At 44.9% G+C, this 23,872-nt stretch overlaps 1 protein-coding gene across 4 annotated transcripts; it reads left to right on the forward strand.

Moving 5' to 3' along the window:
* The first annotated feature begins 4,424 nt into the window (after nt 1–4,424).
* Nucleotides 4,425–20,121, forward strand: LOC115616512 (myosin heavy chain, skeletal muscle, adult). Of its 4 annotated transcripts, XM_030505828.1 has the most exons (39): nt 4,425–4,631; nt 4,721–4,864; nt 4,964–5,120; nt 6,794–6,821; nt 6,919–7,030; nt 7,229–7,321; nt 7,455–7,518; nt 7,610–7,708; nt 7,813–7,916; nt 7,998–8,136; nt 8,428–8,546; nt 8,643–8,792; nt 9,463–9,633; nt 10,295–10,604; nt 10,703–10,734; nt 10,780–10,833; nt 11,574–11,661; nt 11,756–11,873; nt 12,218–12,341; nt 12,428–12,564; nt 12,656–12,911; nt 13,649–13,891; nt 14,108–14,284; nt 14,357–14,502; nt 14,586–14,676; nt 14,763–15,152; nt 15,300–15,426; nt 15,590–15,708; nt 16,161–16,357; nt 16,656–16,839; nt 16,926–17,091; nt 17,264–17,388; nt 17,542–17,850; nt 17,951–18,154; nt 18,424–18,549; nt 18,645–18,815; nt 18,902–19,006; nt 19,135–19,230; nt 19,840–20,121. In XM_030505828.1, the coding sequence occupies exons 1-39, from the start codon at nt 4,425–4,427 to the stop codon at nt 19,993–19,995; spliced, it is 5,838 nt and encodes a 1,945-aa protein (XP_030361688.1). In that variant the 3' UTR covers nt 19,996–20,121. The 4 variants fall into 4 exon arrangements, with proteins under 4 accessions (XP_030361688.1, XP_030361686.1, XP_030361687.1 ...); XM_030505826.1 differs by lacking the exon at nt 10,703–10,734 and having other exon boundaries at nt 6,919–7,034; nt 7,209–7,321; nt 10,295–10,613; nt 10,763–10,833; XM_030505827.1 differs by lacking the exon at nt 10,703–10,734 and having other exon boundaries at nt 10,295–10,613; nt 10,763–10,833.
* Nucleotides 20,122–23,872: the final 3,751 nt, after the last annotated feature.

Consider the following 23,872-nt stretch of genomic DNA (forward strand, 5'->3'; position numbering starts at 1 on the left):
CTCATGTAATGTCCCTCCTCATCTGCCCTGTAGCCCTCCAGTTGCTTTGGTGGGTGATGGAAAGGGCACTCAGAAGATCACCTTCTCAGCCAGGACCCACTGCCCAGCAGCGATTGCTTCCAGAGATGTTAGCTTAGAAAGCAAGAGGTGTCTCAGGAACTGTGCATCTTGGGCACTCGTTCAAGCACAGCCCAACTTCAAATGGCAGGTCTGTCCTACCAGCCACTCTACTTACCTCTCCAGTTAGACAGTCTGGTCCTTCTCCACGGAGATGCTCAGTCTTTCTCAGGCTGCAGGAAGCCAAGTAAGAATGTTCTCGCTGGAAAGAGAAGACAAGACCAATAGAAAAAGCTGTGCATAAACTCCCTAAAGGAAAGATGCATTCCTTCCCCTTTTCCCTGCTGCGAGGTCAGGAAAGACCTGCAGAAACTGATCCCTGAGCAGAGAAGCAGTATGAGGAGATGGCTAAAGGCCATCCCGGTCTCTTCATGGCTATCCTGAGGTGGGATGCATCTCAACCAGAAAAACCACAAACACCTACACGGAGGAGGCATAGTACGCTAGGTGTGGAGAAAACACTCCTAATGTTTAGTTCCAGGAGACAATGCCCATCAGCAGAATAAACAGGCTTCTTAATGAGGAAAGTGTGTGTGTACCATATGTAGACTCCAGCACTCAACTGTGTCTTAGAAGAGGGGCAAGGAAGAGGAGTTTCCCTCCAAAGGATCAGGGTGCTGGCATTTCTGTTTGGCTTGGGCTAGCATTCCTGGAAGGAGTTCTTTTACACAGAGGACTGCTGTCTGGAGAAACACTGCTGGAGTGGAGGCTGGGCATTCCCTGTCAGACTGCCCATCGGGTCTGGTGACATTTCTCTCAGCATGCTTAACAAGTAACTGCAACGTAAGTGACAACACGATTTGAAAGCTGCACTTCTTACAGTGTATGTTTTCTAACATGCTTTGTCTCTGATCATGTGCAAAATGCTTTTGCTTTACCTTTAAAAGCCTTGGGTTCAGCACTGAACTCGGATGAGAGCTCACCAGCTCAGCTACCTTTCTCCACTGGAATTCACTAGGTTACTGCCAAGGTTATAATTTACACCACACATAGTGAGCCCCAGGAAGATGTCTTCTTGAACTTTGCTGTTTGATTCCCACATGGTTCAGCTGGGTTTGCTTTAGTTGCTTCTCTCTGAGCAGAAAAGAACAATGAGCCTGAAAATGGAGGCTAGAGGCTTGCAATCATGCTTCTTTTCCTGATATTGCAACTGTCAGGAGGTCCTGGTCATCTCGGTCCAGGGTGGAAGGAGTGGAGGACCTAAGCAGGAGGCCTGAAGGCCTTTCTGACAATGACAGGGAGACACTGGACACTGCAATGTTCTTCTAACTAGACAGGTTACAAGGCTGCTGCTGCTCCAAGAATTAATTATCATTAATTTCCAACAGGACGTGTTACAGCTTACAGTTAGGAATGGTGGGCATGCTGAATGAGTAGCATGACATGGAATGGGACTGCTCCAGAGTTCTTTTTACTATTTCTTTTTACTTTTTATTGCAGTTAACTGTTTAAAGCTGAGCCTGGAATAGTGTAATGCTCAACTCTGTCATCACCAATACTGGGCTTGACCGACTGAGCTTGTACCATTTTTGCACTACAAGACAAATGACAGAAGGATAAAAAGACACATCTGGTGCCACTTGCAGAAGCCACACAATGGTGGTGGTATCACTGTTTGATGGAGAGGTCTGGTGTTTCTTTGGCTGAACTTATGTAGCAGTTTGGAGAATTTTGCCTTCCTTCAACAATCCTCCTGACTCTTTCTTGATTAATAGCAATCACCTTTCAAGTTTTGCTCCATCACTCCAAAGACAGCCCTCACAGCGGCGTCCCTTAAGGGTTTGTACTGGAATCAATATTATTTAGTATCTCCATTAATGACATACTGAACTCGATCTAGTGGAGGAAGGGGAGGGAGTTCTACGCACCTGAGAAGAGCCAGGGGCTGCTGATGCATTAGGAAAGAATAGGTAAATGCCTGTGAATTTATTTAAGGGAATTACGGCAAACTCCTCTACAAAGGGGATGTGACCAATAGCCCAGCTAAAGTGCCTCTATTCCAGTGCTTGCAGCATGGGAAATAAACAGGAGGACCTGATGGCTGCTGCCCAGATGGAAAACTATGACCTGATTGCTATCGCAGGCCCTGATCCTGACAGGAATCTTTAATCACTCAAACATCTGCTGAGCCTAGTAAACTACCGGAGTATGTTGAGGACAGATTCCTAGCACAGGTGATGGATTTTGAAAGTCCTTTTTAAGGCTCCTTCAAACCCAAATCATTCTATGACTCTGTCCTCTAACCTCTGCATGCCCATGGGAGTCACTGATTGCTCAGAGACTTCAGATGTACCCCTGTGCTCACTGTTTCCCATTGGTTGCTTCTGTGCTCCGTCTGCGCAGGGCACAGGGTGCTTCCATCAGCCTCCCCATGTCCTGCAAAGGGAGCCCATGGATGAGCTCTCGAGTTCGAACTCCAGAAAAGTGGGTGCTGCAGTGCCAGAGCCCTCTTCGGAACAAGCTCTTCACGCACAGGCCAGTGCTTGATGCTGGATACTACCTTGAATCACACGCATCAGTTTTCTGACCTTGCCTCTGTGCCCTTGCCCAAGCCTTACCCACTGAGCTCTTTTAGTAACCAAAATGCCAATGACCAGAAGGACGTGTTTTGAACTGACAGTGTTTAAAGCAGCTCAAGTGACAGTGCCCTTTTCCTACAACTCGATCAGTCACCCTACAAAGAATACTGGCAAATTCGCCCTTTCTCAGTGTATCAGCATTGTTACAGGGCTGCCTACCACTTCTAATGCCCTGGTATAGGCACCACTGTGTTGGTAGCTTTTGTTGCTGGAACTGTGTGATTGTGTGTGTAAGACATTGTGATGGGATGGGAGGGCTGAACTGAGAGTGTCAGAGTGCAGGAGATCTTGGAGTGTGTGCTGGGTGCGTGATTGTGTGTAGAGTTGTGTTTAGGTGGATGGGTGTTTTGTGGGGGAGTTGTAGGTAGTGAAGGGCTAGAGGGACCTCCTGCTTCCTGAGCTGGTTGAGGACCTTGCTTAATATATGTTGACGATTGGTATACAGGTGAGGCTTAAGCTGTTTAGCATGTTACTTTGCACTTTTCACTCTATCATGTTCATAAAAATCTGTACTAAATGTGGCAGTACAGTAAAAACTTTGTTACTTTAGTGCTAGTCACCAAATACTACACATTTCTTCTTACTCAGCTGTGTACCTAATGCATTATTTTATGTAATCTATCTTTAAGAGAAATGTTTAGAAAAAGAATGCAATCATTTCTAATACACTTTGTTTCTCTCATTTGAAATATTAGATGAACATAAGGGTTCAATTAATTTAACAAATACATTTTAGCTTTTTTTTTTACACAGTTTTTCTACTGTCCATATTTCATTTCCTCATTAGTCTCATTATGTAGAAAACATTAATGTTATCTGCACAGTGCAACCAAGAGAGTTGCAGCACAGACATGCAATAAAAACCTGCTGGAGTCCAGGAGGAAATCACTGGAAATGCAGCGATAGAATCCGTAAGTCATACATCCAAGTTCTCCAAGTGCCTTGACTAATTGAGATTCTCTCCTGAAGTCTCTTGTTAAATTATTTATAGTCAATACATTCACATCATAGGCAAGATACAAAATATTTCTAAATATATCTGTTCAAATCAAATGACAATTATGCCCTTGGTTAAGTTTGCCAGACAATGCTTTGCCAAAGAATGTTTGCCAAAAAATGTTTTGACCGAAGAAAGAGGAGGAATCCAAAGCATCTGCCAAACAGACTCTATAAAAGTGTCTTTGCAACTGTCTGCACTGTCTCCAAGAAGAGTGCCACGGTAAGTGTGCTGGGTCTAGAGATTTGTCGAGATTAGGCGTCCATAATTATTGCATATTATGATGCATATTTTTCCACCGGAAGCTGGTTTCCATGTAAGATTTTCCGTCTGCTTTTATGGCATCCATACATTTTCTATCTATACTTCTTTTTTTAATTTTCCATAAGAATAAGAAGGTTCCTTTCACATAACTCATATTCTCAAATGTGACACTCTATACTGTGTAAAGCCAAAGTACAATGTATACAGTGTCACAAGATACAAATAACAGCAACTCTTGAAAGGTTAGTCTGTATTCAAGCATGGAAACAAGATTTTTCTCTTCTGGGTTTAAAGCATTAAAGAGGAGGAAGGCTAGTTTTGCTAGTTTTAGCAGTTCTAGTACATGCTTGATTTTAAGACATTGGAAAATGTCTCCTCACAAGCAAGGTACATTAATGATCTATTGATGTTACATTTCTTTTCTCCCACAGGGTTCTCTTCTGACGTGTCCTGCATAAAGTGCAGCCATGACCTCTCCGGACTCTGAGATGGCCGCCTTTGGGGAGGCGGCTCCTTACCTCCGAAAATCAGAAAAGGAGAGAATCGAGGCCCAGAACAGACCTTTCGATGCCAAGACATCGGTCTTTGTGGCCCATCCTAAAGAATCCTTTGTGAAAGGGACAATCCAGAGCAAAGAAGGAGGGAAGGTCACTGTCAAGACTGAAGCTGGAGAGGTGAGGAAAGATCAAAGCTTAATAACTGTATGTAATTCCCACTCTCAGCTCTTAGCTGACATACATGCATCTCTCTCTCCATCTGACAGACCCTGACCGTGAAGGAAGACCACGTCTTTCCCATGAACCCTCCCAAGTACGATAAAGTCGAGGACATGGCCATGATGACCCACCTCCACGAACCCGCTGTGCTGTACAACCTCAAAGAGCGTTATGCAGCCTGGATGATCTACGTAAGTACCAGCAGCAATTTTCCTCTGGGTAGCTGCTCTTGGGAGGAACTGCTCTGCCAGGCTAAGTGGAAGCCAACGTGCTGTCTCCCTTCCCCACAGACCTACTCGGGTCTCTTCTGTGTCACCATCAACCCCTACAAGTGGCTGCCGGTGTACAACCCGGAGGTGGTGTTGGCCTACCGAGGCAAGAAGCGCCAGGAGGCCCCTCCACACATCTTCTCCATCTCTGACAACGCCTATCAGTTCATGCTGACTGGTGAGAAAATGGAAGCATCTTCATCATGATATAACATTTGGGGTTTTTTAAAAAAGGAAAAGTGTTTTTTTGTAAACCTCAGCTTGAGCCTTTAATTAATTTCTTTTAGCAGTTGCTGACATTACGCATGAAAACCAGTTCTGTCCTAATGATTTTTAAAACTCTAATTGATAGCATACAGACAAGAGCACTGAAAAAGTTACAGTGAAAAATAATTAATATGATGAGTTGGCTCAGGTGAAACAAAAATTCTCCCCTACCTGTTATGAGGTTTGATTTCTTCCAAATGTGACAGAACTGAAAAAATTGCTTAGTCTTTCCCAAAACTGTGTTGTTTTTGGCTTCATGGAGACTTTTTTGAAAAAGCAAATGATCTGATTTCAGGTGTTATTCTGATATTTTCAACTTCTTGGGAAATAATAAGAGCCAAAATCCCAGAGAAGTTGCACTATCTGGAAACAATGATAAATGCCTTCATTTCAAATTAGCTTTTAATTAGTACTCCTGTATTACAGATTTGCTTCTTAGGCATGACAGTTACTTGACCAGAAAGGACTAGAATTCTGTGCACCAAAATTGCAATATACAGAAGGGAATCAGTGATTTTATGGTCACACATATACAGTTGTTTCATGATTCCACAAGAGCATAACTGAACATGAGAGAATAATCATGCTGACTGTTAAAAAAAGAACTGAATATTGGATAAAGATAGAAAGGTAATTTGAATGGGGTTTGTTTTTCTCCTTTTCCACCTCTGGATCAGGTTCATGTATAGCAAGTAGTTTGGCATTTTTATTTACATTTGCTATCTTTCTTTCCTCTCTTCAGGCACTAACTAGTGCCTTGGAGAGCAGACTTATAAAGACGCACATAAACAAACAATGAGCAGGAACATTCCGGAACAAAAAATGCTGAAAACAAGAAAAGACGACATTCTTTCCTACCTCAGAAATTCATGCCTTTGAATTCACTGGTGAAAAGGAAAAATAAGAAAAGGGAGAACAAAAATCTTGTTTAAAGATTAGCAACATTGATTAAATCTCTACATTTCTACGAATAGCTTAATTAAGGGAGAGATCAGAATTCTTTTGACCCATATCGTTAGTGGCTACAACCCCTTACTACTTAGAGGTAATACCTAATACCTTAGAGATGATTAATCAGACATCCCAAAAAGCATTTTGATAAAAGAAAACAAATATGAACTGATCTCAGATTCTTAAATTGTTTGAGGGCTCACTGATGTATAGTTATATTTGCCGGAACCTTAAAAAGGCACAAAAGAAATGTGATATTAATCTCTGTGGATTCTACAAGGAGTTCTTTCATGCCAAAATCTTCCAATATCCATAACAAACTTCACAGAGGAAGATAAGCCTCCAGACTTCTTGCAGTAACAGGCATTCCTGCACCTGTATTCATTTCATACAGCGATTACTATGAGAATTAAGTAAATCAAGAAAAAAATGTGCTATTTCAATGACCAAAAAGGCAGTTTAAATGAATACCCCACAGGTGAAAAGAACATTGACGAAATATAAACTTGAAAATTCCCGCTCTCTCTCTATAACACATAGGCTCTCTAAAAGCACTGATGTATTCATCACACACATTGTGTATTGTATTACTCAAGAATTCTGACAGCATGTTTGTTTCTGCCTCCTTCACAGATCGTGAGAACCAGTCGATCCTGATCACGTACGTACATTCTCTGCCCTGGCCCCTGTGGGGCTGCCCGGTGCCAGGGATCTCCTGCCTGACCACACGCTCTCTGCTTCTCTCTTTGGTTGCACAGCGGAGAATCCGGAGCAGGGAAGACTGTGAACACGAAGCGTGTCATCCAGTACTTTGCAACAATTGCAGCGAGCGGGGAGAAGAAGAAAGAAGATCAGCCAGGCAAAATGCAGGTGAGTCAGGAAGAACAGACCCAACACTTGGTATGCGACTGCGATGCCAACTAAATACTGTAACTGAATAATTGTCATCCTGTGGGGAATGCTTGAGGATGAAATTCTTAATTAAGAAATACCAGTTTGAATCAACACTTTCCTATGTTCCTGACATGATTTTTGGAAGGATAACCAGAAACAATTGTCATCCTGCAGGGAACGCTTGAGGATCAAATCATCAGCGCCAACCCACTGCTGGAGGCCTTTGGAAATGCCAAGACCGTGAGGAATGACAACTCCTCACGCTTTGTAAGTTGTTGCTTTAGACAAAATCTCTCCCTCTCATTACAAGACACATGATGGCCCTACCAGTGTTCTTCTCTCATAAAGAAGACATGAAAAGAACCCATCCACGCTGACATGTTGCTGCTTCTCCTTGCAGGGCAAATTTATCAGAATCCACTTTGGGGCCACAGGCAAACTGGCTTCTGCTGACATTGAAACTTGTAAGACAGTCTCCTGGCCTGATCCCTTTCCTTCCTAAATTCCCACCTCTGTGTGCCTTCCCGTGCCTGAATCTTTCTCCCTTCCATGCAGATCTGCTGGAGAAGTCCAGAGTCACTTTCCAGCTCCACGCAGAAAGAAGTTACCACATATTTTATCAGATCATGTCCAACAAGAAACCAGAGCTAATTGGTAGGAAGGATCATTATGACTGCAAGGCTGATTGCTGAGCAACAGTTCCCTCTATTACCTGGTTGGCAAAACTAAGCCTGTGTCTTGCCTCTTGCTGTTTTCAGACATGCTCCTCATTACCACCAACCCATATGATTTCCACTATGTGAGTCAAGGTGAGGTCACTGTTCCCAGTATTGATGACCAGGAGGAGCTCATGGCTACAGATGTAAGTACCCTGAAGAAAACATTTTTTTTGAGATTGTTAAGGTGGTTTTGTAATGTTTTTACTGCATTGTTTCAACTGCAGAGTGCCATTGATATTCTGGGCTTCACTCCTGATGAGAAGACAGCCATCTACAAACTAACAGGGGCTGTCATGCACTATGGGAACCTGAAGTTCAAGCAGAAACAACGAGAGGAGCAGGCAGAGCCTGATGGCACTGAAGGTAACAGTAGATTCAGCAACTGACTTCTTCAAAGAAATTTTCTGTTTGCGGAGGTGACATGCCAGCCTCCAAAGAAAGGCCTTTCTTGGCCAGAGTCACCACATAAAACACTGTGGAAAACCATTTGTTCCTTGTCTAACACTGAGGTGCTTCCACGATCATGGGGAATATGAGATCAGACCATCACTTTTCTATTTCTAGAACATGAACAGCAGAGCTGTTCCCACTGTCAAATTCTGGCCATTGTCCAAAGTTACATGATTCCCTCGCTCTCTCTCCCTCCCTCTGTAGTGGCTGACAAGGCTGCCTACCTGATGGGCCTTAATTCAGCTGATCTGCTCAAAGCCATGTGTTACCCCAGAGTCAAGGTTGGGAACGAATACGTGACCAAAGGTCAAACAGTTGAACAGGTAAATAGAGGATAGTTTGAAAATGGCTTCAGAGAGTACTTGAGCTTTCTTCATTGACCCTAGGGGGTAACTCTGGTCCTTTCTTTTCTACTGTAGGTGAACAATGCAGTTGGTGCCCTGGCAAAAGCCGTCTATGAGAAGATGTTCTTGTGGATGGTTGTTCGTATCAACCAACAGCTGGATACCAAGCAGCCCAGACAGTACTTCATCGGTGTCCTGGACATTGCTGGCTTTGAAATCTTTGATGTAAGAAACAAGGATTTGGTACCGTAGTCAAGGGAGAGGCGAGGAGGGGTCATGAGGACTCAGAAACACACTTCTTAAAAGGAATCAGAAGTTTATTCTCCTCATCTGCAGTTTTCTAGAAACCCTTCCCACTTCACTGTCACAGTAGTACCCTTAAACGGATTTACCCACCAACACTGAGTGAAGAAAGCTCTGCTTTCTGACAAATGGTCTCAGAGGCCCTTGAGCTTGCAAAGGTCTTAGGCTCTGCAAACAAAGAGACAGCTGTAGGACTCAGGCTCACACAGATGTGGGCCAAAAGTGTGGATTTCCTTGGAAAAGATAAGGAAAGGGTGGTGCTCTGGAAAGTTCATAGCATGTTTCCTCTGCTGCGAATGCAGTGATGGTGCTACGACATCTGTGCCACAGTAGAGAAACCTCCAGATTGTTGATCTGAGGGCAGAGAAATGCTTGGGTGGGATAGTGAGGAGGCTTCCACCCTCTGGGAGGTCAGAGAGCTGAGACACCTACATGATGATGCAGCTAAGGTTCCTGAAGGAAACACCTGCTGTAACAGTTAGGAGTGGTGTTTCAGCTGGGGAACTTCAAACAACACTAGGATTATGCTAGCAAACTTGTGTGGTGTTTGCCACACCTTGAGAACCTGTGTTCCTCTTCTTGCTTTGGGCAGTTCAACAGCTTTGAGCAGCTGTGCATCAACTTCACCAATGAGAAACTGCAACAGTTCTTCAACCACCACATGTTTGTGCTGGAGCAAGAGGAATACAAGAAGGAAGGAATTGAATGGGAGTTCATTGACTTTGGGATGGACCTGGCTGCCTGCATTGAGCTCATTGAGAAGGTACCTTTTCCATACAAGTGTGCAAGTGGAATTCTGTGGTTTCTCTGAGCCAGATTCAGCTCAGAAAGAACTCACAGCCAGACATTCAGTGTCAGGTAAACAAAGTATTTTGCCCTGAAGTGTATTTTAGTCTGGAGTAGAAATTAGAAATTTAGAGTAGAAATTAGGAAATGCAAACCTGTGCCATCAATCCTGCATTGCCTGGTTTTCAAGCATGGAAAGGGTAGCCTGGACTCCCAGCAACAGATTTTCTTAAAACAAACTGGGATCTCTCTCCTTTCCTTTCTCCTCTGAAGACTCAAACCGGAACTCCTCCACAAACATATGAGGCAACACAATATTTATTTCCCTGAGTTCCCAAAACAACTGGACCTCTTGTAGCTATTGTTCAAATAATTTTTCCGTATACCACTTCTCCCTCCATTTCTGTTCCCAATTCTAACCTGAACTGGACAGATGCTCTTACCAATTCCATGAAGATAGGCTGCAGGAAGGCAAGGGAAGGCAGAAATAAGCTTCCTGGATGAGAACAACTCCTAAAAACCATAGGCCCTTATCCAGGCTGAGATGCTACCAGGAATATGCTCATACCTTTGATGTTCATGGAACGTGGTTCACATCACTACAATTTTTCTCTGTCACTGCTTGTGGTACTTTCCAGCCCATGGGCATCTTCTCCATCCTGGAAGAGGAGTGCATGTTCCCCAAGGCAACTGACACCTCTTTCAAGAACAAGCTCTATGACCAGCATCTGGGCAAGTCCAGCAACTTCCAGAAGCCAAAGCCTGCCAAAGGCAAGGCTGAGGCTCACTTCTCGCTGGTGCACTATGCTGGCACGGTGGACTACAACATCACTGGCTGGCTTGAGAAGAACAAAGACCCTCTGAATGAAACAGTCATTGGGTTGTACCAGAAAGCATCTGTGAAGACACTGGCCTTACTCTTTGCCAACTATGGTGGAGCAGATGCAGGTCAGCTTTGTGAAAATTGTGCTTTTAGAGTGGGACAATGTTGACATGCAATTAAAGCAGCAAATAGAAAACATTCAATGTTGTTTTGCATTCTGTAGTTTGCAGTATGCACCATCCGTATTTTAATGTTGTTGTTTTTTCTTTTCTTCCATTTGCAGACGCTGGTGGTGGCAAGAAGGGTGGCAAGAAGAAGGGTTCTTCTTTCCAGACTGTCTCAGCTCTTTTCCGGGTATGTACTGGTTTCCTCCATTTGTTTCTTTTTACTTAAACAAAGCAAAATCAAATTGTGCATGTTGGCATTATAAGTCCTATAGCAAGAGGATGAACATCGTGTACTATTGGTAATTTTCTTTCAATTTTAATAATGGACTAGGTTCTTTGTCAACATGGAATGATGTTCTTTGAATAATATAGCTAAACAAAAACTCTTTTAAATGTTTGAGGATCTTGTCATTCAGATCTTTTATAATGCACTTCTATTTTTTAAGCGAAGTATAACATTGAAATAGGTCAGTTTCTTTCAGCTGTAGCACAGAGTTTAGAATGTTTTATCAAATAGTGACTGTGGACTTCTGCAATCTTTCAAGCCTACTGCCATGCATGATTCATAAGTAGTGCAGCAGTTTTAAAAAACGGTCAGGCTTTCTTTAAGATTATCACGTAGAAAAGTCAAATTTTACTGATTCAGGAGAGAAGCATATGAAATTTCTTATGACTTTCAAAGCCATGAGTCTCAGGGTATCAAAAAATTTCTATGCCAGTTTTTGTAACTAATTAATTACAACGGCACAGAAACCAAATTACATTTCCATGGATGAATGCATAAGATTTTGCACAGTACTATGGAAATTTTGCTATCACATTTAAATCTGACAAGTTATTAACTCCTTTCTGTGGATTAAACACATGTAGCTGCAGGGAAGCAGATCTCTCACTTCTTGATCTAAACTTTACCTTAAAATCTCACAGGAGAATTTAAACAAGCTTATGACAAATCTACGGAGCACTCACCCTCATTTTGTACGATGCATCATCCCAAATGAAACAAAAACACCGGGTAAGGGGATTCAATAAGAGGAAAATACAAGCCACAGAAACACTCCTCCTGAGTGTCAAGCAACATGGTAGTCTCTAACTGTGGCCTTTATTAGGTGCCATGGAACATGAGCTGGTGCTGCATCAGCTGCGCTGTAACGGTGTGCTGGAAGGCATCAGAATTTGCAGGAAAGGATTTCCCAGCAGAGTCCTATATGCTGACTTCAAACAGAGGTAAGAATGCTCCACCTTTCTGCCCATTCAGACCAAGCTGAAGAGCCTGAGTATCGTGATATATTTGAAAGTATATATTCTTTGTATATTCAAAGTATATTATACATATAAAGGCCATATGTAGAAAAGAAGATGTTTTATTTTGAGTTTATGATTTTATGTTGAAGGTGAGCATTCTCTTGACTTAACCAAGTTAACATTATGGACAGTTCATTTACACTGTCTTGAAAGAATACACCATCAGACATGACTTTACTGAGACAGGTGTTGCTGAGAAGACTGTGGAGTTCAGATGCAGTGGTGGTTTTGGCACTGTAGATATCATGTTCTGCTTTCGCCTACAGATACAGAGTGCTTAATGCAAGTGCTATTCCAGATGGTCAGTTCATGGACAGCAAGAAGGCTTCAGAGAAGCTTCTTGGTTCCATTGATGTGGACCACACACAGTACAGATTTGGTCACACCAAGGTAGGAACAAGTCCTGCATTCAAATACATTGTGCCTGTGTTATGCGCCATCTGAGGCTAACATGCTAGAATATTCCCTTTCTTAAGGTGTTCTTCAAAGCCGGGCTGATAGGTCTGCTTGAGGAGATGAGAGATGAGAAACTAGCAGAAATTATGACCATGACACAAGCCAGATGCAGGGGCTTCCTCATGAGAGTGGAGTACCGGAAAATGGTGGAGAGAAGGTACACATTTCTCATATTTAGTTTGTTCTCATGGTACGTGCCTAATTTATCACAACAAAGCTATGGGAGAGCCATGTGAATGTCATTTCAGAGAATCCATCTTCTGTATCCAGTACAATGTTCGTTCATTCATGAATGTGAAGCACTGGCCTTGGATGAAACTGTTCTTTAAGATCAAGCCCTTGCTGAAGAGTGCAGAATCTGAGAAGGAGATGGCCAACATGAAACAAGAGTTTGAGAAAACCAAGGAAGAACTTGCAAAGTCTGAGGCAAAGAGGAAGGAACTGGAGGAGAAAATGGTGGCCCTGCTGCAGGAGAAAAATGACCTGCAGCTCCAAGTACAGGCGGTGAGTATCACTGTTCACTTGTCTGCAGGAGAAAATGGCGTACAGTGAGAATGCTGCTGACTCTAATTAGAGACTTGCAGGAAGCTGACTAACGTGCAGTAAGAAACAGTCTAAATCACACACTGTAAGGCACTCTGATGTGGAGTGAACTGACACTGGCAGGAGCATGTTGAGACTCATGGCATCCTGTCTGAGGAAAGATCCAGGTAAGGCTTGCCAGCATGTAACCCACAGCAGAGATCTCTCAATTGGAAGGAAAGTATCTCCATCTACTCAACTTTCAAAACAGTGCATCTATCTAATAGAGTAAAAGCAAACCTGAGAAGGACCCACTTTTCCTACTTAGAACTACACCAGAAAGCCTTGATTGCTTTCAGAAACATGGATACCTCCCTGCAGACTCAGGAAATGGCAGGTCCTGGGCAGTAAACAAAACACCACTTTCTGCACTAAATTATTCTCACAAAGCCTTTACTCACCAAATGTTATAAGACTCTTGATTACTCTGTCAGCTCCACTTTATATGAGGCATTTTTAAGAGACACAAAAGATTTGGAATCAATGTTGTTACCAGATGACAAGGTTTCCCAGTGGACTCCAGGCAAGATCTTCCAGTTGCTGGAGCTGAAAGACAGGTTCAGCCGCCATTTTAGCACATGCCAGCTCAGTGATAGCAAAGACAAAGGGGTGAAACTTCCAGACATTACAACCCACAAAAACTTGTGTCTCCCCACCAGGAAGCAGACAGCTTGGCTGATGCTGAGGAGAGATGTGACCAGCTCATCAAAACCAAAATCCAGCTGGAAGCCAAAATTAAGGAGGTGACTGAAAGGGCTGAGGATGAGGAGGAAATTAATGCTGAGCTGACAGCCAAGAAGAGGAAACTGGAGGATGAATGTTCGGAGCTGAAGAAAGATATTGATGACCTTGAGTTAACGTTGGCCAAAGTGGAGAAGGAAAAGCATGCCACTGAAAACAAGGTACACTCATGGGGAGACACGAAAAGGCTGAAGGGACAGATGCTTCCCACATCTGCCCGGTAGCCTCAGAACGAAGCTAGGTATGGAACATACCAGCAGCATCACAGCGGGGCAGCCCAAATGAAAAACGCACTCGTGGCTAAGCACTGCAAGGTGAAAAGGACCCTGCGCTAGCAGTTAGGTCTTCTACACAGACTGTTTTCTTCTAATCACTAGGTGAAAAACCTCACAGAGGAAATGGCAGCCCTAGACGAGACCATTGCCAAGCTGACAAAAGAGAAGAAAGCCCTCCAAGAAGCCCATCAGCAGACGCTGGATGACCTGCAAGTAGAGGAAGACAAAGTCAATACTCTGACCAAGGCTAAGACCAAGCTGGAGCAACAAGTGGATGATGTAAGCACATGTGTAGTTAAATGAAAAGGAAAAGAATAGCCAGCAGGGTACTAATGACCTTGCTTGTTTTAGCTGGAAGGGTCCCTGGAGCAAGAGAAGAAACTGCGCATGGACCTTGAGAGAGCTAAGAGGAAACTCGAAGGAGACCTGAAGCTGGCCCAGGACAACATCATGGATTTGGAAAATGATAAGCAGCAGCTGGATGAGAAACTGAAGAAGTAAGTGTGGTGTGGAGCATGTGAGCGCAGCGCTGATGCGCTTGTCTTTTTTTCAGCTCTAACACGGTTTTCTTTTCCCAAAGGAAAGACTTTGAAATCAGCCAGATCCAGAGCAAAATTGAAGATGAGCAAGCCCTGGGCATGCAATTACAGAAGAAGATCAAGGAGCTGCAGGCAAGTCTCTGTTCTTTTCCCTCTCACAAAATCTCAGGTCAGGTAAGAGGAGGGCATGGGTTTGAAGGGTCCCTGATGTTCCCCAGGCCCGTATTGAGGAACTGGAGGAAGAAATTGAGGCAGAGAGAACCTCTCGGGCAAAAGCAGAGAAGCATCGGTCTGACCTCTCGAGGGAGCTGGAGGAGATCAGCGAGCGCCTGGAGGAAGCAGGCGGGGCTACAGCAGCTCAGGTTGAGATGAACAAGAAGCGTGAGGCCGAGTTCCAGAAGATGCGTCGTGACCTCGAAGAGGCCACGCTGCAGCATGAAGCCACGGCTGCTGCCCTGCGGAAGAAGCACGCGGACAGCACCGCTGAGCTTGGGGAGCAGATCGACAACCTGCAGCGAGTGAAGCAGAAGCTGGAGAAGGAGAAGAGTGAACTGAAGATGGAGATTGATGACTTGGCCAGTAACATGGAGTCCGTCTCCAAAGCCAAGGTACGCAATTGCAGCAGAACATGCTCACAGTGAGAAGGTGCAGGCTACATCTACCATCCACATTCTCATGAAAAAATGTTACCTACTGTGAGAATAGGGAAGAGTCCAGCTGTTCAACACTGGTCCTTCCTTGTGTTTGCTCTCTAGGCAAATCTGGAGAAGATGTGCCGCACCCTGGAAGACCAGCTGAGTGAGCTTAAAACTAAGGAGGAGCAGAATCAGCGCATGATCAATGACCTCAATACTCAAAGAGCTCGTCTGCAGACAGAGTCGGGTAAGGGGCATCTTCATTCCTGAGGTACAATGGGAGGACACCAAAGGGTGCAAAGCGACAGCTGGTGTTAGCTCTCAGGCCGCTCTTGGTCATATGGGTTCACAGTCAGAAACTGTCCTGTTGTGAACATTCCAGTTACCTTCTTTCACTTCACCCTTCCAAGGTGAATATTCACGCCAAGTGGAGGAAAAAGATGCTCTGATTTCTCAGCTGTCCAGGGGCAAGCAAGCATTTACCCAACAGATTGAGGAACTCAAGAGACATCTAGAGGAAGAAATTAAGGTATGGCAGAACCCTTGTGTCCACAAGCTGCATCACCCTTAGAAGCATCTGGAGAACCCTGTCTGATCTAAGACTGGTTCAAGTATTCTTTCTCCAAACGCATGGAACAATGGAGGCAACACCAGTAATGAATATAGATCAACTCCTAAGCTAGAGAGGGATTGAAGCGTAATGATTTTGATGCTGGAGGAAGTCATCCACAAGGCTCCCATGAGATTCTGACGGCAGTCTCTAAGACAGGAGTCAGCCTGTCTTAGGTCTAAACGTTTACAGAAACAGCAGGTTACTGTCCTCAGAGCACCTCTCACTGACACATCCTGATCCTCCAGAACATATCGCTGAAAGCTTCATCAGGTGGCAGCTTTGCATTGCCTGATTAGAGTTGTGTTCTAATTTCACTGTCAATTTCACTGTCAAGAGACATTCCAGTTACAAAGCCCAATGCCCCACAGGCCAAGAACGCGCTGGCCCACGCCTTGCAGTCTGCTCGCCACGACTGTGACTTGCTCCGGGAGCAATATGAGGAGGAGCAGGAAGCCAAGGGCGAGCTGCAGCGCGCCCTGTCCAAGGCCAACAGCGAAGTGGCCCAGTGGAGAACCAAATACGAGACGGACGCTATTCAGCGCACGGAGGAGCTGGAGGAGGCCAAGTATGTGGCAAGTGGGATATAGAATGGCTGGAGAACACTGGGACTCTGCAGGGAGATGGGAGTCTCTGAAACCAGGTTAGGACAGGGGAGGAAAAAAATGCTGGGATGTAGTGTCTTTGTGGTAGCAGGCAGAGAGGAAGAGAGAGAAAGTGTCTTGTGGAAAAATTGTAGACCGGAAGGAGAAATGTCGCTTTTAGGGCGAGAATGGTTAAGACAGGCCTAATAATCAGCAGGTACTGGGGCACAGCTGTGGCAGACCCTTTACCTCTAACCTGCAGCTGTACTTACCACATTGCAGGAAGAAGCTGGCACAGCGCCTGCAGGATGCAGAGGAACATGTTGAAGCTGTCAATGCCAAATGTGCCTCCCTGGAAAAGACAAAGCAGAGGCTGCAGAATGAAGTGGAGGACCTGATGATTGACGTGGAGAGATCAAATGCTGCCTGTGCAGCTCTGGATAAGAAGCAGAAGAACTTTGACAAGGTCTTTTGGGGTCCAGCCTGGGGGCTCCTGGACAGAGCATCCCCTTCTGATTGTCACATCCATCCTGACACCCCATTTCTCTTCAGATCCTGGCAGAATGGAAGCAGAAGTATGAGGAAACACAGGCTGAACTAGAAGCCTCCCAGAAGGAGGCTCGCTCTCTCAGCACGGAGCTGTTTAAGATGAAGAATGCCTATGAGGAGTCCTTGGACCACCTGGAAACGCTGAAGCGTGAGAACAAGAACTTGCAGCGTAAGTCCCTGGCCCTCTGCTCCTGGCAGGGCTTTCTCACCACCCACCAGCACCCACTGCTTCACATGGCTCTGTGCCTGCAGGTGGGCAAAGATGCCTGTCACCTTGGTGTGTCAGGGCCCTTCCCATTCTGCTCTGTGCCCAAACATGCCATTGGTCCTTGTTCCCACAGAGGAGATTTCTGACCTCACGGAGCAGATTGCAGAGGGAGGAAAAGCGATTCATGAGCTGGAGAAAGTCAAGAAGCAGATTGAGCAGGAGAAATCTGAGCTCCAAGCCTCCCTGGAGGAAGCTGAGGTACACCAGAGTTCATAATCATGTCCAGTTTGAGCGTATGGTAACATTTATCCACAGAGATGGCAGGAAAGCAAGCCTCGATTTGTGAAGTGCTGCATAAAGGATTACTTAGAAAAGAAGCAGTAGTTTCAGTCACTGTTCCTGTTTATCCAGGCCTCCCTAGAACATGAAGAGGGCAAGATCCTGCGCCTCCAACTTGAGCTCAACCAGGTCAAGTCTGAGATTGACAGGAAGATAGCAGAGAAAGATGAGGAGATTGACCAGATGAAGAGAAACCACCTCAGAATTGTGGAGTCCATGCAGAGCACCCTGGATGCTGAGATCAGGAGCAGGAATGAAGCCCTGCGGCTGAAGAAGAAGATGGAGGGAGACCTGAATGAAATGGAGATCCAGCTCAACCATGCCAACCGTGTGGCTGCCGAGGCACAGAAGAACCTGAGAAACACGCAGGGAGTGCTCAAGGTCCGTTCACCAAAGCTGCAGAAAGAGATATGACATCCTTGAGATTTTTAACACCCAAGCTCACACTGCCACCTTGTAATTCCTGTTGCCTCTTTTACAGGATACCCAGATACACTTGGACGATGCTCTGAGGACACAGGAGGACCTGAAGGAGCAGGTGGCCATGGTGGAGCGTAGAGCAAACCTGTTGCAGGCTGAAGTTGAGGAGCTACGGGCAGCCCTGGAGCAGACGGAGCGGTCCAGGAAATTGGCCGAGCAGGAGCTTCTGGATGCCACTGAACGTGTGCAGCTCCTCCACACCCAGGTCAGGCACTCTGCTGGAAATCAATCCTATCAGCAAGGGATAGCACAAAATGTGATTGCTAGGCATCTTGTAAGTGACTGCTATGTAATCTCTTAAAGCAACATGCTGAGTTAAAGCCTCTGCAGCCAGCCACCTATGTCTTGTTTGCTGCTACGGCTCCAAAGATGACTCTTGCATTAAAGACTTTCCTAAACAATAGTTGCAGTTTTAGCAAGTGATATGGAGGCAGTAGGTCTAAAAGTACAACTCGTGTCTTCTCTGTGGCACAGAACACCAGCTTGATCAACACCAAGAAGAAGCTGGAGACAGACATCGTGCAAATTCAGGGTGAGATGGAAGATACCATCCAGGAAGCCCGCAATGCTGAAGAGAAGGCCAAGAAGGCCATCACAGATGTGAGTCGGGGGCTCCTTTCATTGCTGATGGTGGATGTATTCTCCCCCAAAATGTCTCCAGCCTCAAAACGGCTTTGACCCTTTGCTCTCATCAGGCGGCCATGATGGCAGAAGAGCTGAAGAAGGAGCAGGACACCAGCGCCCACCTGGAGAGGATGAAGAAGAACCTGGACCAGACGGTGAAGGACCTGCAGCTCCGTCTGGATGAGGCTGAGCAGTTGGCACTGAAGGGAGGCAAGAAGCAAATCCAGAAGCTGGAGGCCAGAGTGCGTAGGGCTGGTATCTGTGCAAGAGTGAGCATGTGCCTTGGAGAGATACCAGGGAAGCTCCAAAGATGGGCTTGTGATTGCAGGTGCGGGAGCTGGAAGGGGAGGTTGATGCTGAGCAGAAGCGCAGCGCTGAAGCCGTGAAGGGTGTGCGCAAGTACGAGAGGAGGGTGAAGGAGCTGACCTACCAGGTAAGGCAGGAGGTGTCCTTGCTCTCTCAGCAACTCTCACAGCACACATCATCCCCAAGGGGAATTCTTAACCTCACATGATGCAGAACCAATAATTCACTTTCTTTTCTGTTTGCCAACTACTCTAGTCTGAGGAAGACCGGAAGAATATTCTCAGGCTCCAGGATCTGGTGGACAAGCTGCAAATGAAAGTGAAATCCTACAAGAGACAAGCAGAGGAGGCTGTAAGTATTGCCTGGAGAATGGGCACCTTCCATTGGGGCAGCAGGCTCATTGACATGACTGTGAATGCCAGGACAGGGTCAGAAAAGAAACTGCTGAGACACACCAGTCTTGCCATGCCGTTTGGTCCCTGTCAGGAGGCCTTTCTGAGTTCTGGGCACCCTGCAGCAGTCAGGGATGAACTGAGGGAAGTTCTGCAGCCTGTGTTATGCAGCAGGTCAGACTAAACAATCCCAGGGGCCACAACAATTGAAGTCATGACCTCAGAAGATCATGACTCTGCTAGTAATCAACAGCAGAAGGCTTCAGGTTCTTCTTCAACTGAAAATGTCACACTTTGGGCATGAAGTAGTGGGAGGATAAGCACATAAATGACAAATCCAAGTGACAAAATATTTTCTCAAGTGTGACACAGTGTCGGTGAAGCTTGTCACAGTGGGGTCCCGAATAAGGGAGGAGAAGGAGGTCTGTGTGACGCTTTTGTGTGGTGGGTGGAGGATGGAAGTTTGAGCCTTCCCCAGGGAATAGTTGTAGCCCTTCAAGGCTGAGGTGCAGCAGGAGCGAAACCCCTGCCCTGGGCTCCTCACCACCAACTCCCTCTCCCTGCACAGGAGGAGCTGTCCAATGTCAACCTCTCCAAGTTCCGAAAGATCCAGCACGAGCTGGAGGAAGCTGAGGAGCGGGCAGATATTGCAGAGTCCCAGGTCAACAAGCTCCGAGTCAAGAGCCGGGAGTTTCATGGCAAGAAGATAGAAGAGGAAGAGTGAGGCTGTCAGGAGGCAGCAAAGTGACCTGAGGGCTGCACAAAATGTGAACCTCTCGGTCGCTTTCTTCTATAGTTTAGATTTGCAACCACTTCAATATGTAGGGAATAAAGAGCCGATTACTTCGCACCATGACTAGTAGTTCTCATTTGTTTCTCTTTTTACTGGTGTAGTTCTGTGTCATCATTAGCCTTTGGACACCATTTTGGCTTATAACCTTTCTGTAGTTATGCCAGGATACAGCTTTTTGTCATCTAGTTCCTAACTGCTTATCCCTTCTCTATTACTTCAGTGAGTGATAAAAAGAAAGCTCCTCACTCAGATAAATAATCCTTAAACACACAGAATGAAAGAGAAAGTTGTTTGTGCTGGAGCCAGTGTTCAAGCTATTGGTAAAGCAAGCTGAAGGGGTGTTGGATAGGAAGGAACACAATGTTTCCCAATGAAATAACACCATTCCAGGCAGTAAGGGCAATGACTGACACCAAAGGAACACAGAAAGCTTTCATGACCCTGAGCAAACAGTGTCATTAAATAGCATACAAAATTCAGTGCAGTTAAAACCACAAATGTTTACTTGCGAGGAAATGTAAAAGATGGACTCTGAGCTGACAATTACCCATCAGAATCAAGGTATTCCATGTGTGCTGCATAACTATGTGAAAATATCCACTCACTTCTCAGTAGTGGTAACAAAAGAGAAAATAAAAAGAAACATAGTGAATTAAACAAACCAGAAATTTAAGATAGCAAATGAGAGAACTGATTTGGCATACAAAGCAGAGCTATAAACTCAGCACATTGTGGAGAAGCTTGACAGGGATCAATCTTCTAACCGGCTCTGCCTTCAACAGGAGAGTGCAGAGGGCAGAAGGCAGAGGGCAGTGTGTGTGTGTACATCAAATGAAACTACCTCAAGGCAAGGTACTCAAAACCACAAAGACTATACATCTGTGGTTCTGTGTGGTTCTCCACAAAGCGTGCAGTTAAGCTGTGGAACTCCTTGTCACTGTGAACTAAAGGGTTACATGGATCAAAAAGAGACCTGGACATGTTCGCGGAGAAGAAATCTACCGGAATTTCCCAGCTGCTAAGAAACTTTGTCCATGGTGCAAAGACTCAGAGCTGTACAGAAAGAGAGCAGTTCAGAGAGTACTTGAAGGTAACGGCACGCTTATTTTCTCTTTTCTTACAGGCTTATCTGCTGCCAGCAGAGCAAAAATCCATTTGGGAGAAGGGAGGGCACCCTCTGCTTCAAGTCAGTGTGGGGGTGGAATAGGAGGCTGCGAGCCTAGGGCAGAAGAGCGAACATGGTTTGGGAAGGATACGTAGGCTTCTGAATTTCTCTCAGGAGTTGCCAGTCTCTGTTCTACATAGCTTGCTCACTGGGTGCCTAATACCTGGGTTAGGTTTTGTCCAAATTCAAAAACACTTAAGCTCTAGGTATGACTGTGGTTGAGTGAGCTTCCAGTGAGCTTTGCTCAGTCTGCTGGAAAATTTCATCTGACAGCTCCTTTTCTGCATGGCTAAGACAGAATCAGTTAAAATGAGTCTTTAATTATCTGTCTCCAAGATGGAAACTCAGCAACACGCCAGTGATTTTGAGGTTGTCCTGCTGTCACAGGTGAGAATGAGAAAGGAGAAAGATGTCTCTGTCATTACTGTCTGAGTTACTAGAATGAACTTTTTCAAAGCTGATCAGTTTTCAGCCACAAAGAGCTGAATAAATCCATCTAACACCTAGCAACTGTTCCAGCCCAGTTCCTCCTTCCCATGACATACTAGAAGGCTATGTTTTCCTAGTAGACTTCATATTTCTTTCACTCCATTTTGTTCTCTCCACTCATGCTCCATGACAGAGACCCGCCTGTTTTCTGATACTGTCTTTGCCATCAGTTTACCTTCTCACTCCTCCTTCTGAATACCTGACCATTCTCTGTCTCTACTGAGATGCTTCAGTTCCTTAAAATTTCCATTACTGTAGAGCAGTAGATAGAATTTTTTTCCATTAACAGTAAAAGGTTTGAGGCTTTGTAGCGACTTGACACTGCATAGTTTTAGGGCTTGTCTGGGCCTGAATTGCTTTTAGGTTGCTTTAATAACTGTGTTCTAGTCAAGCAACTATTACCCAACTGTTTTACGTTACGCTTTGTAAATACCATGTATGGTAAAGAAATGAGAAGCCTTGGGGAGGTCACTGCAAAATAAAGAATTACCTTCAGTGATAACTGAGGCAGGAAAAGCTACTCTGCACCTCTTAAACTTCACTTTGGAATCAGTGAAAGGGAAGACAACTCTGATAAGGAAATAGATAAAAACAAACCCAAGAAAACCCAAGAATGCAAATAAGAAGAAATCCCTGCTATACCATACTCCTCCTGGCAAAGACTTAAGGATGTTGATAACTCGTATTAAGCTCAATCCTTGCCACATCACCATTCTTAAGACTGAAGACTCAGCCTCAAGACAGAAAGTAACGTTGGGAGACTAAGTATAATACCACAAAAAAGAGGCTATTACAAGAAAGTATTTTGTATAAAAAAATTTAACTGTTTTGTTACTGAGGCCTATAATTAGTGAGATTATTTCTATAATCAGTGAGATTATTTTTATTCTTAGACTTAGAATGGGAACTTAGATCCATATAGTTTGTTGTGTACCAAACTGCCTGTACAAAGGAAATATCTCCTTCCATGTTCCCAGTAACCTGGAGGTGTGAATTTTGATGTAGAATAGATTTTAGAGACAATTTAAAATCACACTCAACAGACAATGCACACATTACTGTGAGATCTTTAGGTTTTATCAGCAGCATCTGAGTATGATGGACCTTTCCTATTAGAAATGAGTGCAGGATAGAGTGGTCTGAGCCTCTGTCAAATGCCATTTTCCGTTTTTTTGGGAGACTTCCTAACATAACCTTGTATATAAGGAAAAATGCAAACTGCACTTCTGCAAGAAGATGGTCTATTTATTGGAAATGTGTAAAATTACTTAGCAGATCCCTTCCCATCTCATGAACTAGACATACAGATTTGAACCCTGCAGGTGGACCTAAGATCTTGGGATTTATAGAGGTTCTACCTGAGCAGCACATCTCCAGCCTATAAATGGAGGCCAGAAGAAATCTGGTGTACCATTTTTACTGGCATACTTAAATCAGATTTAAAAATTTTTCACTGAGCCATCACCAGTAATACTTTTGCCTGTGCCCAGAGGGAAAACCTAATCCAAACCGAGGTATGAAGCACATGCTCCTGCACACCTGTCAGGTGAATGTGAGCATAGGCTGTACTACCATCAAGCACTTCCTTTAATCTCTTCTCAGAACTTGCAAAGAGTCTTTGGAGAGAAAGATTATTGCTAACAACCTGCTCAGACAGGTCATGCTTAGCCTTTGCTATCCCCTTCCCTTAGAAATATGGCCTGGAGGCAGATGATCTGCATCTTAAACAGCGATGCCAAGCCACTCTATCATGTGCTCACACAACAATATCCTCATCCCAGTAAGATTTTCATGCCTTACCTTCTTCCCCAGGGTGAAATGGTATGAACAAAGCAAGAGCCACCAGAGAGGGCAGTTCCAGGCTGGAAGCCCAAGAGAATGCAGTGGGAATAAGGGAGGAAGGCAAGCACCCCACCAGGTTCCTGAAAGGCGAGCCTGCTAGGTGAGCATTGGCATGGATTGCAAAGGAGCTGCCTTCCTGCTCACGCCCCAGGTGGAGAGACCCTGAAGAGGACATAAGTGCCATGAAGCAGCAGCCACTGCCCCACACTGACACCTACCCAAGCAGTGGCCACACGTGAGGAAGTGCAGCCAGCCTTGGTGAGACCCCAAGGTGGTGCTCCTGTAGGGCTCAGAGACATCAGTTAGGACCGT

The sequence above is a fragment of the Strigops habroptila genome, chromosome 14, assembly GCF_004027225.2.
Source record: "Strigops habroptila isolate Jane chromosome 14, bStrHab1.2.pri, whole genome shotgun sequence".
Lineage (NCBI taxonomy): Eukaryota > Metazoa > Chordata > Aves > Psittaciformes > Psittacidae > Strigops > Strigops habroptila.